This window comes from Vicugna pacos, chromosome 18 (assembly GCF_048564905.1).
Source record: "Vicugna pacos chromosome 18, VicPac4, whole genome shotgun sequence".
NCBI lineage: Eukaryota > Metazoa > Chordata > Mammalia > Artiodactyla > Camelidae > Vicugna > Vicugna pacos.
Window position 1 is genome coordinate 39,457,326 of NC_133004.1, and position 13,825 is coordinate 39,471,150.

General features: G+C 47.7%; 1 protein-coding gene across 4 annotated transcripts in view; it reads left to right on the forward strand.

Moving 5' to 3' along the window:
• The first annotated feature begins 511 nt into the window (after nt 1-511).
• POR (cytochrome p450 oxidoreductase) overlaps nt 512-13,825 on the forward strand; it is a 52,676-nt gene continuing 39,362 nt past the window's right edge. The window contains exons 1-3 of one of the 4 annotated variants that reach the window (XM_072943126.1): nt 948-1,041; nt 2,318-2,378; nt 7,773-7,934. In XM_072943126.1, coding sequence (XP_072799227.1) covers nt 7,900-7,934 — 35 coding nt within the window. In that variant the 5' untranslated portion in view covers nt 948-1,041; nt 2,318-2,378; nt 7,773-7,899. The other 3 variants (XM_072943127.1, XM_015236975.3, XM_015236974.3) reach the window with 3 other exon arrangements.

The following is a 13,825-nucleotide window of genomic DNA, read 5'->3' on the forward strand; positions in this document are numbered from 1 at the left end:
AGGAACCACAGTTAAGAGGCAGAGGTGGGCTTCTCACCCCCGGATCAAGACAGCCAGGCTTTCCAAATCCTTGGCGCCATCTACCCCCCTCTGTCTCTATGGTTCAGTCCTAGCCCCTTGTCTGCTCACTTCCGGCCCCCAGACCCAAGCAGGCCAGTAATCTAGTCCCAGGTTGGAGGGACCCCGGACACTCAGTCCCTGCAGCCTCGCCACTTTTAGGTGAGGGATCTGAGGGCCGTGGAGGATAAAAAGCCGCGAAAACACGTGAGAGGCAGCCGGCAGCAGGAGGCCAGGCAGCGCAACACACAGCCACAGCCCCTCAGAACGGCAGGGTCAAAGGCGGGAGGAGCCACAGTCGCCCGCCCCAGGGTACTCCCGCTCCGGAACAACGTGACGGGCTCCCGGGCCTCGGTGTGGAGCTGGGACGCTGAGGGGGCGTGGCCGTCGGGACCGTACCAAGAGCGCAGATTCGCAGGGGGAGGCCTGTCCCGGAAGCAAGCGCGCGGCCGGGTTGGGCGGAGCGGGCGCCGCCGCCAGCCACGCCCCCACCCCCGCGGCCGGCCCAGGAGGTGGTGGCGCCTCAGTGGTGCGGGCCTGCGTCCTGCTCCGGAGCTCGGAGTGCTGCCGGCTGTCCGTGGTGAGTGCGTGCGTCCGCCGACGTGGGGTTGACGAGTCGGGGTGCCAGGGCTCGGGGTGCGGGCGCTGCGGGGCCCGACGCATACCGGTCGCGTCGGCAGCCTGGGCCCTCGGCGCCGGGGAGGGCACTTTGGCCGGGGTGCTACCCGTTTCGCCCGATGCTAGCTTTGAAAGTGAGGCTCCCATCTCGGCCCTTCCCTTCGAGCTCACCTCTCAAGGCGGCTTGAGGGTCGTCATTTCCACGGCAGAGGGTCCCGACGGGCCCTTCACCGAGGATTCGGTCTCGGCCCACACTGCCACCCTCGGACTAGGTCACTTTTTCTCTCCGAGCCTCACTTTCCCTGTCTGCACAGTGGGCCTCAGGAGGCGGCCAGTCAGCGGGTTAACTCCTGTGGGACGCTCTGGGTGAGTGAGGGCGGGACCCGAATCTGACCCCGGAGCATCAGGTGGGCTCAGTCTGGGGCTCAGGCAAGCCCGCCAGCCCGGCCTCTCCTGGGAAACTCCGTGAGTGTCTGAGTGCGGGCAAAGTCCTGGCATCCATGGCGGGGAGCAGTGCTCCTTGCGGGCAGGTGTCTTGGCAGCCGCTACCACAAGTCTTTGACGGGCTCAACTGGGCAGCGTGACACTCTTAAGTTTGTGGGAGCAACTGGGTAAGAGGTCGAGGTCTCCTGGGCGGCGAGGGAGCTTGACCTCGAGTTTTTGCTTTTCATTTCTCTAGGAGAGTCACTATTGTGTAAGCTGGTGACCAATACAGGGGAATTTGGGGTTTTTTTCAAAGAATGTGGCTGCCTCCTCTCTCAGACCCAGAAAATGTAGCCTTTCTTCTGGGCTTGACCGAAGTAGGGAATAGTGCTGTGGCCCCGGGAGACCGGGCTGGAGTGGGTAGTCCTGGATTTGAACCTTGGCATCTTGGCAGGACACTTCTTGGAGCCTCTCCTTTTCTCCTCAGCAGCACAGATAGTGATACAGCCCACTTTGCAGGCCCCCACAGGACTGAGGTTCTGAGGATTAAAAGGGAGGGTCCTGGCGGGTGACATTTGAGAGCTGTAACGTTCTGTGTAAGCTGAGCAGTCAGCTAACCCTCTGGGATCCAGTGTCCTCACTATGTAATGCTGTAATTCCTCAGGCCCTCCTGTGTGAGAGAAGGCATTGATTCATTAATCTCTCACAGGTTCTGTCTATATAGATCCCATTTGAGTGGTTATGGGATTAACCTGATTAGGAAAACAGTCCAGAAGTCCCAGTTAGTAAAGCAGTCAACCCAGAAGACTTCTCTTTGTGTCCAAGACATCCTAATTTTTCTCTTGAGAGTGTGGTCAGTCCTTGAGCTTCTCGTGATTTTCATATCACCTGAGGCAGAGAATTGTTTCATTGGGCAGGTAGCTTAATCATTATTGAAAAAATGGGTCTGCATTTCAGAGAATAGAGTTTTAGCTTCCAGTGGTGTAGTGTTGAAAACTACAAAGTGATCTTAGCTCTCCCCAATTCTTTTGTGTCTGGTACTTGAAGAAAATTACAGGTGGGTTAGGTTTGAGGTGAAAGGAACTCCAGGGATGTACTTCAGCGCCTGGTAAAAGCAGCCTTGACTGCAGTCACCATAAGGCAAATGAGCCTCCTGGGTGATTTGAGTTTGTAAACAGCCACAGGAGTTGTTTGTTGCCTGACAAGCCTTAAATTTCAGGAGCTGCCAGTGACTTCGAATTGATCCTTCTTAACCCCTTGAGAATCAAGATCTGGGTCAGGTAAGTTCTGTGTACTTAGGAGATAGGCTGTTTGAAATCAGAACTGCTTGGCAAATCTAGAATCTTAACATAGAATAATTCAAGTTAATGAGAATTTGGCTCTTAAGCACACCTCCCCACCAGCAATGGAGGCTTCTCTAATTGTAAGACTTCTCACAGTGCCAGAGAGCCCAGCTGCCCTTGCAACATCTCTGCCTCCTTGTGCTTTAGAAAGGAGCAGGGCACTGGATTGGGGGTCAGGGAACCTGAGTTCCAGCTCTGACACTAGCATTGCATGCCTCTCGGCAAACCACCCCAGGCCCGTGGGCCTCAGTTCAGTGCTACGGAATTTAACTTGTATGTCAGATTCATTTAAAAATTAAAGTCTGGGGGAAGGGTTTAGCTCAGTGTTGGTTTCATTAGCATGCACAAGGTCCTGGGTTCAATCTCCAGTACCTCCATTAAGAAATAAATACATAAATAAGCCTAATTACCTCCCCCTAGAAAATAAAAGTAAATTTAAAAATGAATAAATAAAGTCAGAAAAAAGTGAAATGGAGAAATGACTTATGAAAAATAATTTTATGCCGTTTACAAAAATATTAAGGGCTCATTATTTTAAAAAGTGCTATTATAGAAATATGCAATATAATGAACATTCCTTCACAGTCTTACGTAGAGATAAAAGATCACTGCTGGTGGTGTAGTATATAGTCTCCAGTTATTTTTCTTTACATATAAGAATATCTGTTACCTAGATTTTTGTTTGTTTTTACTTAAAACAGCAGGAAGTTTTTGACTATTTAAATTTTAAACACAGAATTAAGATGAAACTTAATTCTGTTCTGAGGCTTGCTTTTTATTCCTTAACATGATGTCTTTCTTTATCACTCTGTAAAGATCTACCTCATTCTTTTTTTAAAATGTCATTCTTTGTAAAAATGACAGAATATTCCAGTAGCCAGTATTAATGAAAAAAATTTATGCTGTGTACAGTCTTTTGCTATTTTGGATTCTGCTACAATGATTAGTTTTGTTCTTTATCTTTGGACAGTTGGACAAACATTTTTGCATAATGAATTCTTAGAAGGGACAGAACTAGAACAGTTATGAACTTTTAACACATCGATCACCACATCACCCAAATCTGAGTGACAGTTGTGTTTCCTCAGAGGCACTCGATCCCCAGTGGGCAATCAACGTGTTAAATGTGTTCATTTAACAGGTATTGACTACCTCCTGTGTACCAGCTACTATGTGAGGTGTCGGGGGTATAGCAGTGAACAAAACAGACAGATCCTCTGTGGATCTGACACATGGTTTGTCAGATGATATGCTTTCAGGTTTCAGATTCATTTGAAAATCAAAATCAGAAAAAAGTGAAATGGAGAAATGACTTTCTTTTTTTATAAAAGTGTATTTTTTCTGTTTACAAAAATATTAAATGCTCACATAAAAAGACTATTGCAGAACATGCTACATACGGCGAATGTCCTTCATAGCCTTATACTGAGACTTTTTCTCTGTGGAGGGAAGAGTACAGAGGAGCATGTGTGTTTGTAGAAATGGTGTGATTTTAAATGTCAGTAGGTATTGCCAGACTTCCCTCCAGAAGTGATACCTTGTTACAGTCCCATCAACAGAGACTCATCATTTTTTAATTCATGATTTGTGAAGACTAACTGCTAATGGCAGAGCTGCTTTTATTTCAGGGAAATTTGTGCCAGACTCTGTGCTAAGTTTACACTATGTATGCACATGTGTACAAGTACACACACACTATATATATATATATAAATACATATATATTTTTTGGTTCTTCTGATGCTGGTGTTTGTGTGCCCTCTTCACAGCTGGGGAGGCCACCTCCGAGATGACATCACTTGCTCAAGGCTATGAGCGTGAAGCTAAGGCCTCACGTAGGGCCATCTGCTTCCAGGGCCCTCCCTCCTCTTTCTGTGCAGTGTTATCTCATTTTCTGACTGCAGGGTTTTTTTGCTTTTTTTTTTGGTGGAAAGGAAATCTCCTAAAACATATAATTGCTTAATAATATGATTGTTCCTCCTCACTTCCAACACCGCAGTGCACAAGTGATTATATCTATCTTCTGTTTCACTGTACATTTCATTATAATGTAAAAAACATACATGAAATGAGTATCTTATAACAACATAAACTTTGCCAGTTCTTCTTATTATTATCTAGGCAAACAGAGCAAACAGAGCAAAACTGTTTTGCAGAGCAAAACTCCTGTGCAGTTATCTGGCATTGGATAGGACTTTAGACTCACTGGGCCAATGGGGAGAAGCTCCTGGGTCAGAGGTAGCTTCCCAGCTTATACAGGCGCCAGCTTATATTGGCCCACACCAGGCCTTACTTTCTTCATCCACAATGTGAGGGAAAGAATTCGTGCTCAACCTGCCTCCTGGAACAGCTCAAGAGGTGTATCTTTTCAATAGTGAATTCCCCTTATTCTTGACAGTGTTTCCATCCTGTCATCCCTGAGGAATGACACTTAGAAAACACATATTTGGCCTTGAGGCTCTTGAATTCCATGTTTAGGGCCTGGTTCAGCACTTGAGGAACCCTGGCCTTAAGGGGAGCAAACGTAAGAGTAAATAGTGATGACCAAGTGTATTCAGTTCCTTCTTGAGATAATGCATGTGAGGCATTTACTCTTGGTGCTGAGCCTGCTTGTGTGTGCTGAGGAGCACTCAGGACAAGCTGCCTTTATGTGGGGGGGGTCATGCGAGGCCCCACAGAAGAGGGGCCATTTGAGTTGGGTCTTGCAGGGTTGGTAGGAGCTCACTGAGCCCACCAAGGCACACCCTCTCTGGGGCATGTAAGGGTGGAGGTTGCCTGAGGCTTGGAAGTGATTGGGGCTGATCTGAAGGCATCTTGTGAACCATGCTAAGTGATGGGAAGGCTTTTAAATAGGTCAGTGATGTGACTAGCACAGAACAATGTGTTCTTGTCTTGGGTTTTTGGACTCTTTTTTACTGTGCAATGTCCTTCTCTCTGATTGTGTGCCTGCTGGGGTGTGTGTGCGTGTGAATGAAGGTGGCAGAGGAGTCCCATGGTGCAAACCATGGCTCTTTGCAGGCTGGTGGCTCCTGTTGGTTGGGTCCACTAGAGCCAAATTCATCAGCCTCTGTTATGCCTGATGCTGGCTGTCATGGCAACTCAGTTAATGCTTAGGGATGTTGTGAACAGAGCATCTGGGGGACCTGGTTCTTCTCGTTGGCCAGTGGAAAAAGCTGCTGACATGGGGAGCTTACTTATTTCACTTATAAAGAGATGGCTGTGTTGGAGGGAAATCTAAGAATTATCCTTTAATTGGAGCACTGGGGGGGGGGGTGAGGCAGTCTGATCTCCATTGCACAGCATCTGTACAGCTGAGAGAACTGTACCCCCAGAAATTAATCTGTTTCATGGGTAACCTAGAATATAACCATGGGCCAAACTGTGGTGCCCTCCACCGTGGACTGGATTCTTTGGGAGATGTCCTGTGGTAGCAAAATAGAAGGGGAAAGCTGGCTTTTGTCTCCCTGGTTGTAATCACAGAGGAAGACGGACTCTGGGATGTGTCCTTTGATGTGGGGTTACAGAGTTTACGTCTCAGTGAAAGTTATGAATTATGTTTAGTCGTTTAAAAAAAAAAACTCCCCTAGTTTTATCTTTAATGCCTTTTCCTGTGGCCCTGCCCACCCCATTCCTTTTCCCTCAGTTCAGCCTTTCATGTCACCTCTTCCTGTGATGCTTAGGTAAGAGCACTGTGACCCTGTGATACTTTGATCCTCACGGCAGGCACCGTCATTGCGTTGGGTAGGCTGGGTCTGTACAAAGGTTCGAGGACTGGGTAGGAACACATGAACTTGCGCTCACCTTCTGTGAGCCCAGATGTGTTGACTGTATCTATGGGTCACTTGGGTCAGCTTCCAACCCTGTAAACAGGGGTGGCGCTTCTTGAAAACACAGGAGAATGGATGGGCCAATTGTGCCCGGCTTCTTTCCAGAGTGAGGTTTAGGGTGAGACACATTCCAGGCACTGGAGTGTTGCCCGCCAGGAATTTGAGGTCTTGTACAGAAGGACATTTGTCAATTTCAGCAAAGAGTTACAGAACCTTTGTGATTAAGAAACCACACGGCGTTACCTGGACATGTTGGACGCAGTCCCTTATGTAATATGATTCGCAAACTCTAAAAGGTCGTTTAGCACAAGTGCAGAGATGAGCCAGCCCTTCCTGCCTACCTGAAACCCCCGCTGGCAGTCTGTCTCCCAATAGTGACCTCACCATTCCCTGGTCCCTGCAGCTGTAAGGATGAAAGACATTTTCCCTTCTTCTTCCTGGGTTTCCACCCCCATACAGTCCTGACAGTTTTTAGTCTTTGAATCTCTTTCTACTGCCGTGGTCTCTTGCCCGCTTTATTTCCCGCAATGCCAGCCCTCGAATTGGCCTCCCCGAGTCTGTAGTTCCTCCACGCTCTTCCCCAGCTCTGCTCGTGATCTGTCCATGGTACCATGGCTAGACTGATCTCGAAGCCCTGCCTTTGGTCAAGAATTTACAGTTGCTCTCACTGTCTTGTTTTCTGTTTATATTTCCTCTTCATCTGCTTCCATCAAGTATGTGGAAGTGATTTATAATAAAAGGATTCTCCTCCTCCCTCCCTCATGGCAATGTAGCTGGAATAGACAGTGAATTGGGTGAGGACAGGGGACCTCCCCATCATTTCTGAGTGTAAGCCAGTGCCCAGAACAGGGCCAGGGATGAGGTAGGCCCTCAAAAAATACTAACTGGGTGAGCGGAGGGATAAACGGATGGATGAATGGCCGTGGCTCCTCTCTCCCAGGTGGACTGCCGAGCTTTCTCCTGCCTATTGATGGAGATGCCAGTGTTGGGTCTGATCTGTATTTTTAAAGATTATTCTAAGATGCAGTATGAACTTTTAGTAGGGTTTTAGTTGTCCATCTGGGTATGAAATTTTAAATGTTTCAAGTTCCTCCTGAAATGAATAGTTTATTCAATGATTAATTATTTTTTAATTGAAGAGGAAGAACCTATGTACTCGTTCCCCCTCACCCCCACCATAGTATTCTAAGTCTTTCTGGATATTTCTAGATCAGTTACCTGGATGAGAAACACATGAATAAATTTGTTTATTTAAAAAATTCTAATGAAATGAATTAAAGGGATCTCGTCTAACCTTTGAGTGTCTGTTGTGTCGGGTGTTTTGCATCTCGTGTGATGAGCATAACACTGGGAGGCTGGTCGGCAAGGGGACCGAGGCTGAGTGATAAGGAATGTATGTGCCCTGGGTCCCGTGGTGTCAGGAGCATATCTGGGGTTTGAACCAAGGTCTTTTTGCCTACAAGGCCCGTGTTCTTGTTCATGGCTCAACTGGGTTTTATTTTAGGTTTGTTGAATTTCAAGGCCCACACTCTCCTCAGCAAAATAAAAAACCACGAAAGAACTAGCAGTTGAGAGAAGAACTCAGGGAGGCAGGTATTTGTACCAAAAGACAGTCAAGGGAAGCCATCGTGATGGAGGACAGAATCAGCTCAGAGCTTCCTGGAAGGTAAGGAAAAAAGAATGGGCTTGCACAGCAAACGTGACTGGAAAAAGGGAGTAGATCGGTTTATCACAAGCGCTTTCCCCTGGGGCTTCATGTGAGGGTCGTTGAATGAGGTAATGGCAGCAGCTTCTTTTTCCACCAGGTGTTTGCATGTGCTAGGCCCTCTTTGAGGCACCGGGACTGCCCTTGTGTGTGGGCGAGATGAGGGTGGCTTAGGCCAGGGTGGAGGGAATGTTCTGAAGAACAGGAATATGACCACAGGTTGTGCTTTTGGGGACCCCCTGGGGTAAAGGCAGAGACCTGCAGGCTCCCTTCTCATGCTGTAAGGGCAGATCTTTGAAGGATGGGACAAGAGAATAGACTCAGAGCGATGTATTTTACCAGGCAGGGGTCAAGCAGGAGATTCTGGGAGAGTGAGTGGGGGAGACCCTTTGCCAGAGGTGGGAGGCGGGCAGTCCACAGTGGAGATCCTGAGCTTCTCAACCTCCTCTCCACTGAAATGTCTGCTATTTGGCCGTGAAAGTTGAAAAGCCTGGCTTGACTTCTTGCCCCCTAGTGGGTGACCATAGGCAGAGCCAAGAGTTCTCAGAAGGCAGCCTTGGTTCTGTTTAAATGCTTCTGGCTGAAGGGCCAGCATGCTGCACCATCAAGTGTGGAGTGGGAGAGAGCCGGGAGCATTTGTGGGTTCAGTCACCCAGCAAGTGTATATTGAGCACTGTGTCTTGCCAGGCCTCTTGAGTACCAGGGCTACAGAAACACCAGGGACCTCCAGCCAGACACCAGCCCCTTCTGTGACACCAGGGCTTCTTTAATTTTGAGCAATGCTGTCACCTGATGGTATAGTCAGGGTGTTACCTGCCAGCTGAACCCCAGGTCGTGCAGTGAAGCAACTTCTATCTACAGCTTTGCCTTGGTCTAAAAATGTTGTGTGGGCATGCAAGGGGGCGACAGAGGGTCTCTGACACCAGCTGGTCTGTGTTTGAATCCGGGTTCTAACACTTGTCAGTTCCCCGACTTTGGACAAGACTCTCTAACCTCTGCTAGTGATGGCTCCTGCACCTCGGGGCATTGCTGTGAGGAGGAAATGGAATCGTAGAAAGTCAGAGTGCAGATACTTAATTCATGGTAATTGTTGGTACACTTAGTATTTATTAAGAAAAAAATAAGGCAAATAGAAAATGATGGGGGGAGGTGGGGACCCCAGGATAAGGGTAGTGTGTGGCTGCTAAGGCTTCTCTAGAGTTTCCTGACATCCAGAGCAAAGACGGGAAAGCACATCAGGAATGGCGCATGGCTGCTGGTGGGTACGAAGATTTCCTGTGGGGGGCGGGGTGATGAAAATGTTCTGGAATCAGCTGGTGGTGCTGCTCTCACAATGGGTGAATCTACCGAAAACCGCTGGGTTGTATACTTTTTAAACATTTTTTAATGGAGGTACTGGGGCTTGAACCCAGGGCATGCTAAGCATGCGCTCTACTACTGAGCTATTACCCTGCCCCTGAATCGTACACTTTAAAATGGCAAATTCTGGGGCTGTGAATTATATCTCAGTTTGTAAAACTCCGACTTATCAGTCACAAGTCCCTGAGCAGCTTGACTCCCACTAGTTCTGCTACCGAGTCCCATCACCTCGAGTGAGTTCTGCATACCTGCGGCAGGCGTCTTTACTGCTCATGGCGTGTTTCTGTGTCCCCCCCCCCCCGCCGCCCCCCCCATTCCTTCGCCCTCTTGAAGTTAACCTCAGCTAATGGCCTGTGAGTGGGAGTGATGTGTGTCACTTTTGGCCTGACACACATTTAGGGGCTGGGGCTGATCCTCCCCAGTCTCCTCCCCATCACAGCAACCCTGCAGGTGATGCGTGGAGACGGTGGCGTCCCAAGAAAAAAGCTGCGTGAACCACTGAGTCCCGTTATGGAGGCCAAGAACCTAGAAGAGGCACCTGGCCTCCCCTGGACGTTGTGTCACTTATGTACCCTGCCACTTGGGGTGGAAGTCCGTGCTCAGAGGAGGACACCTTTTCCCAGCACTGTGGCCTGGAGAAATGTCCTTGTGGCCCCTCCTGCTGGTGTGCTGGGTGATGTGGGCGTCATTTCTAATGGGGAGCCACAGCCTTTGCACTGGACCCCGAGCGTGTCCCCACTGCTTGCCGCAGCCGAGTGCGCAGCCCTGTCCATCAGAGGGAACATTAAACTCAGCCTCGAAGAGCATCTCGAGGGACCAGGGGTCCCTGTCTCGAGTAACGGCATGGTCTGATGTCAGGGCAGCGTTTTGTCTTCCTATCCCAGAGAGAAAGTAGTCGGGCAATAAAAGGCTCTCATCCGCTAATGATTTATTGCGCTATGCAGTCTTGTAAATAGTGTAATAATTGTGGATGCTTTTACAGACACCGTAAGATAGTCATGTGTCACCATGGGGTCTGATTCGTACCTGCTCATTCATGCTGTTGTGAACTTTTAATAACCCCACTCCCGAATCCTACGGTTTAAAGCATGGTGTGACCCTGTGGGCTGAGATCACAGAGATGACCTTCAGCGGGTGCTCGATACATGTTTGATTGTCACTGGCCTTTAATATGTGGCTGTGGCCTAATGTCAAGGCGACTGCAGAGCTGGGAATCAAAACCATGTCATCCGAGGCCCAAGCATGACGACATCCTGGCCTGACCTCATGATAAAATCTGACCCCTCGGGAAGTGGATGCCCACATCTCTGGGTGCAGAGCTACTGCCCAGAGGAGCCTCGTGTGGCTTCCTGGTCCTTACTTTCTGGCAAAGCGACTGCATCTTTGCTGAGTGGCACAGCCTACTGTGGGCTGAATCCGGGGTGACCAGCAGCATGAGGACCAGCTGGGACCATTGTGACACTGTGAACCAAGAGTTGGGCGACCCCCTGTCCTCTTCGGCAGGTAGCCAGTGACGGCTAGGGTTGCAACAGGATGTAACGGAGAGGGTCTTGCATGATGGCCCTTAAATCTCCTTCTTTGAGTTGCTGGCTGTGGGACCTTCTGTAATTTTCTGGTTCCTTCAGTCTTTGAGTCTGTGTCTGTAAAATGGGTGACTTAATGTTTATCTAAACAGGCTTACTGTGAGAATCAAAAGGAAGAGCTTGTATCAAATGATGCTTGCACGTGGCAGGTGTGGGGTTGATGCTGGTTCCCCTCACCCGCCTCCTGCTTCGTGAGCAGGCTGCACACACAGTACTGATTAGGACCTCGCAGGCGTTTCTCCTGCAATTCTCTGTGCCTGTTTTTGGAGACCCGAGGGCACTCACCCTTGTTTCTTTGAGGTTTTGAGGAATCGAGGTCATTGGACCTCTATTCAGCACTGGCCAGAGAAGCGCAAAGTTGAATAAGACATGATTCTTAATCCTCACACGTTCATAACCAGGTGAGAGAAGCAGATGTGGACGTAACAGACTGGAACCCAAGGCAGATGCTGCCACCGAGCGTGAATATGAGGCAGGGAGGGGAGATTTTATGGAGAAAGCGGCACTTGAGTTAATTTGTGAAGATGGAGCTTCAGTGGCTACAAAAAGGAAGGACCATCCTTAGGAGGGAAAACAGTGACGCAGAACAGGCAGCAGCGTGTAAGGTGTGTCAGGGGAGCTTGATGGGAAGGCCTCACATAAGGATGCTATGGGCTTTTTGAAAAAAAAACTTTGAATTTTTAACCAAGTTTTGACTTACAGAAAAGTTGCAAAAATGATACGAAGAATTTCCTTAAGTTGCTCACTCAGCTTCCCCTGATCTTCACATCTTACAAAATTATAATAAAATGATCAAGAACAGGCAAATAAGACTGGCACAATATCATTAATTAAAAACCGTGGGTCGGCAGACTTTTCCTGTAAAGGGCCAGACAGTCAATACTTTAGGCTTTGTGGGCCCTAAGATCTCTGTCACAACTACCTGACTCTGGTTTTAGGAAGAAAGCAGCATAGGTCATCTGTGGATGAATAAGCGTGACTGTGTCCCAGTAAAAATTTATTTTCAGAAATAGTTAGCAGGCTGGGCTTGGCCTGCTGACCATAGTTGGCCAACCCCTGAACTAAACTCCATCCCTTATTAGAGCTTTACTAGGTCTTTCCGCCCATGTCTTCTCTCTGCACCACAGCCCCATCCAGGACCCGCCTTGCACTGAGTTGTCCTGTCTCTTCAGTCCCCTCCAGTCCGTGCCAGTTCACTCCCCTCTGGTTACCTTGATGCCTTTGGAGAGCTGGTCAGTCATCCTGTTGAATGCCCTTCAGTTTGGGTTTGACTGATGCTGCCTTGTGATTGGAGCGAGGTTACGCATTTGTGGCAAGAACACCTCATAAATGGTGGTGTGTCCTTCTCAGTGCCTTGTCTTCGGAGGTTGACTGCTGGTGATGTCTAACTGGACCTCTTGGTGAGGGTGGTGTCTGCAGGGTTTCTCTGCTGCGAAGTTTCGACTTTTCCCTTTGTAGTAAGTATCTTGGGGGAGATCCTTTGAGACTGTGTAACTCCAGTCTCCCCCGCCAGCCCCCACCCCAGGGGACTTTGTGCTCACTAATTTCAGCATGTTCATTGGTGGATCTTACCTGCAGCAGTTCTTACTGTGATATTTGTCAGACGATAACTCTCTATTTTCCTCTTTCCTTCTGCATTTATTAGTTGGACTTCTACTGTGAGGAGGAGTTGTTCTTTCTCTCCCGTTTAGTATTTCATTATTTATATCTGGACTCAGGGATAGTTATTTGTTCTATGGTTAAAAATCCATAGCTCCACTAGCAGTGAGCAATCCAAAGAGGAAATTAAAAAACAATTTCATTGACAGTAGCATCAAAAGGAATTAAATACTTAGGAATACATTTAAACAAGGAGGAGTAAGACTTTTACACTGAAAACTTCAAAACATCTCTGAAAGGAACTAAAGGAGACTTAACAACCCCCCACCCCAAAGCAACAATGCACAGATATAATGCAATCTTTATAGAAATCCCAAGAACTTTTTATGCACAAATGGAAAAGCTTATTCTAAAATTCTTACGGAATTGCAGGGAACCCAAATAACCAAAACAGTCTTGAAAAAGAACAAAATTGGAAGACTCATATTTACTGATTTCAAAGCTTACTTTTAAGCTATAGTAATTAAGACAGTGTGGTACCATTGTAAGGATAGACAATGACTGGGTCAATGGAATAGGATTGAGAATCCAGAACTTAATTCATACATATATGGCTAATTGATTCTTGACAAGGGTGCCAAGGCCATTCGATAGGGAAAAAATAATGCTGGGACAACTGGATATCCATCCATGTGCAAAAGAGTGAAGCTGGACCCTTATCTCATGCTATATACAAATATCAACTCAGGATGGATCAAAGATGTAAATGTAAGAGCTAAAACTATAAAACTCTTCAAATAAAACGTGGAGGTTAAGGAGGAGAGTATAGCTCAAGTGGTAGAGTGCATGCTTAGCATATACAAGGTCCTGGGTTCAATCTCCAGTACCTCCTCGAAAAATAACCTAGTTACCTTCCCTCCCAAAAATAAAAAGTTAAAAAAAAAAAACTTAGGGGTTAATCTTCATGACCTTGGATTTGGCAGTGGTTTCTTAGATATGACACAAAAATCACAAGCAATGAAAGAAAAGAAACATAAATTGGGCTATTATGGACTGAATGTTTGTGTCCCCCTAAAATTCACGTGTTGAAATCCCAATCCCCAGTGTGATAGTATTAGGTGGGAACTTTGGTTGGTAATTGGGTCATGAGGGTGGAACCCTTGTGAATGGGATTCGTGCCCTTGTCAGAAGAGACCTCTAAGAGCTTGCTTCCTCTCTGCTCTCTGCCATGTGCGTGTTCGAGGAAGCAGAGTTGTGGGCTCTCACCAGACACTGAATCTACTACTGGGGCCTTGAACTCGGACTTCCCAG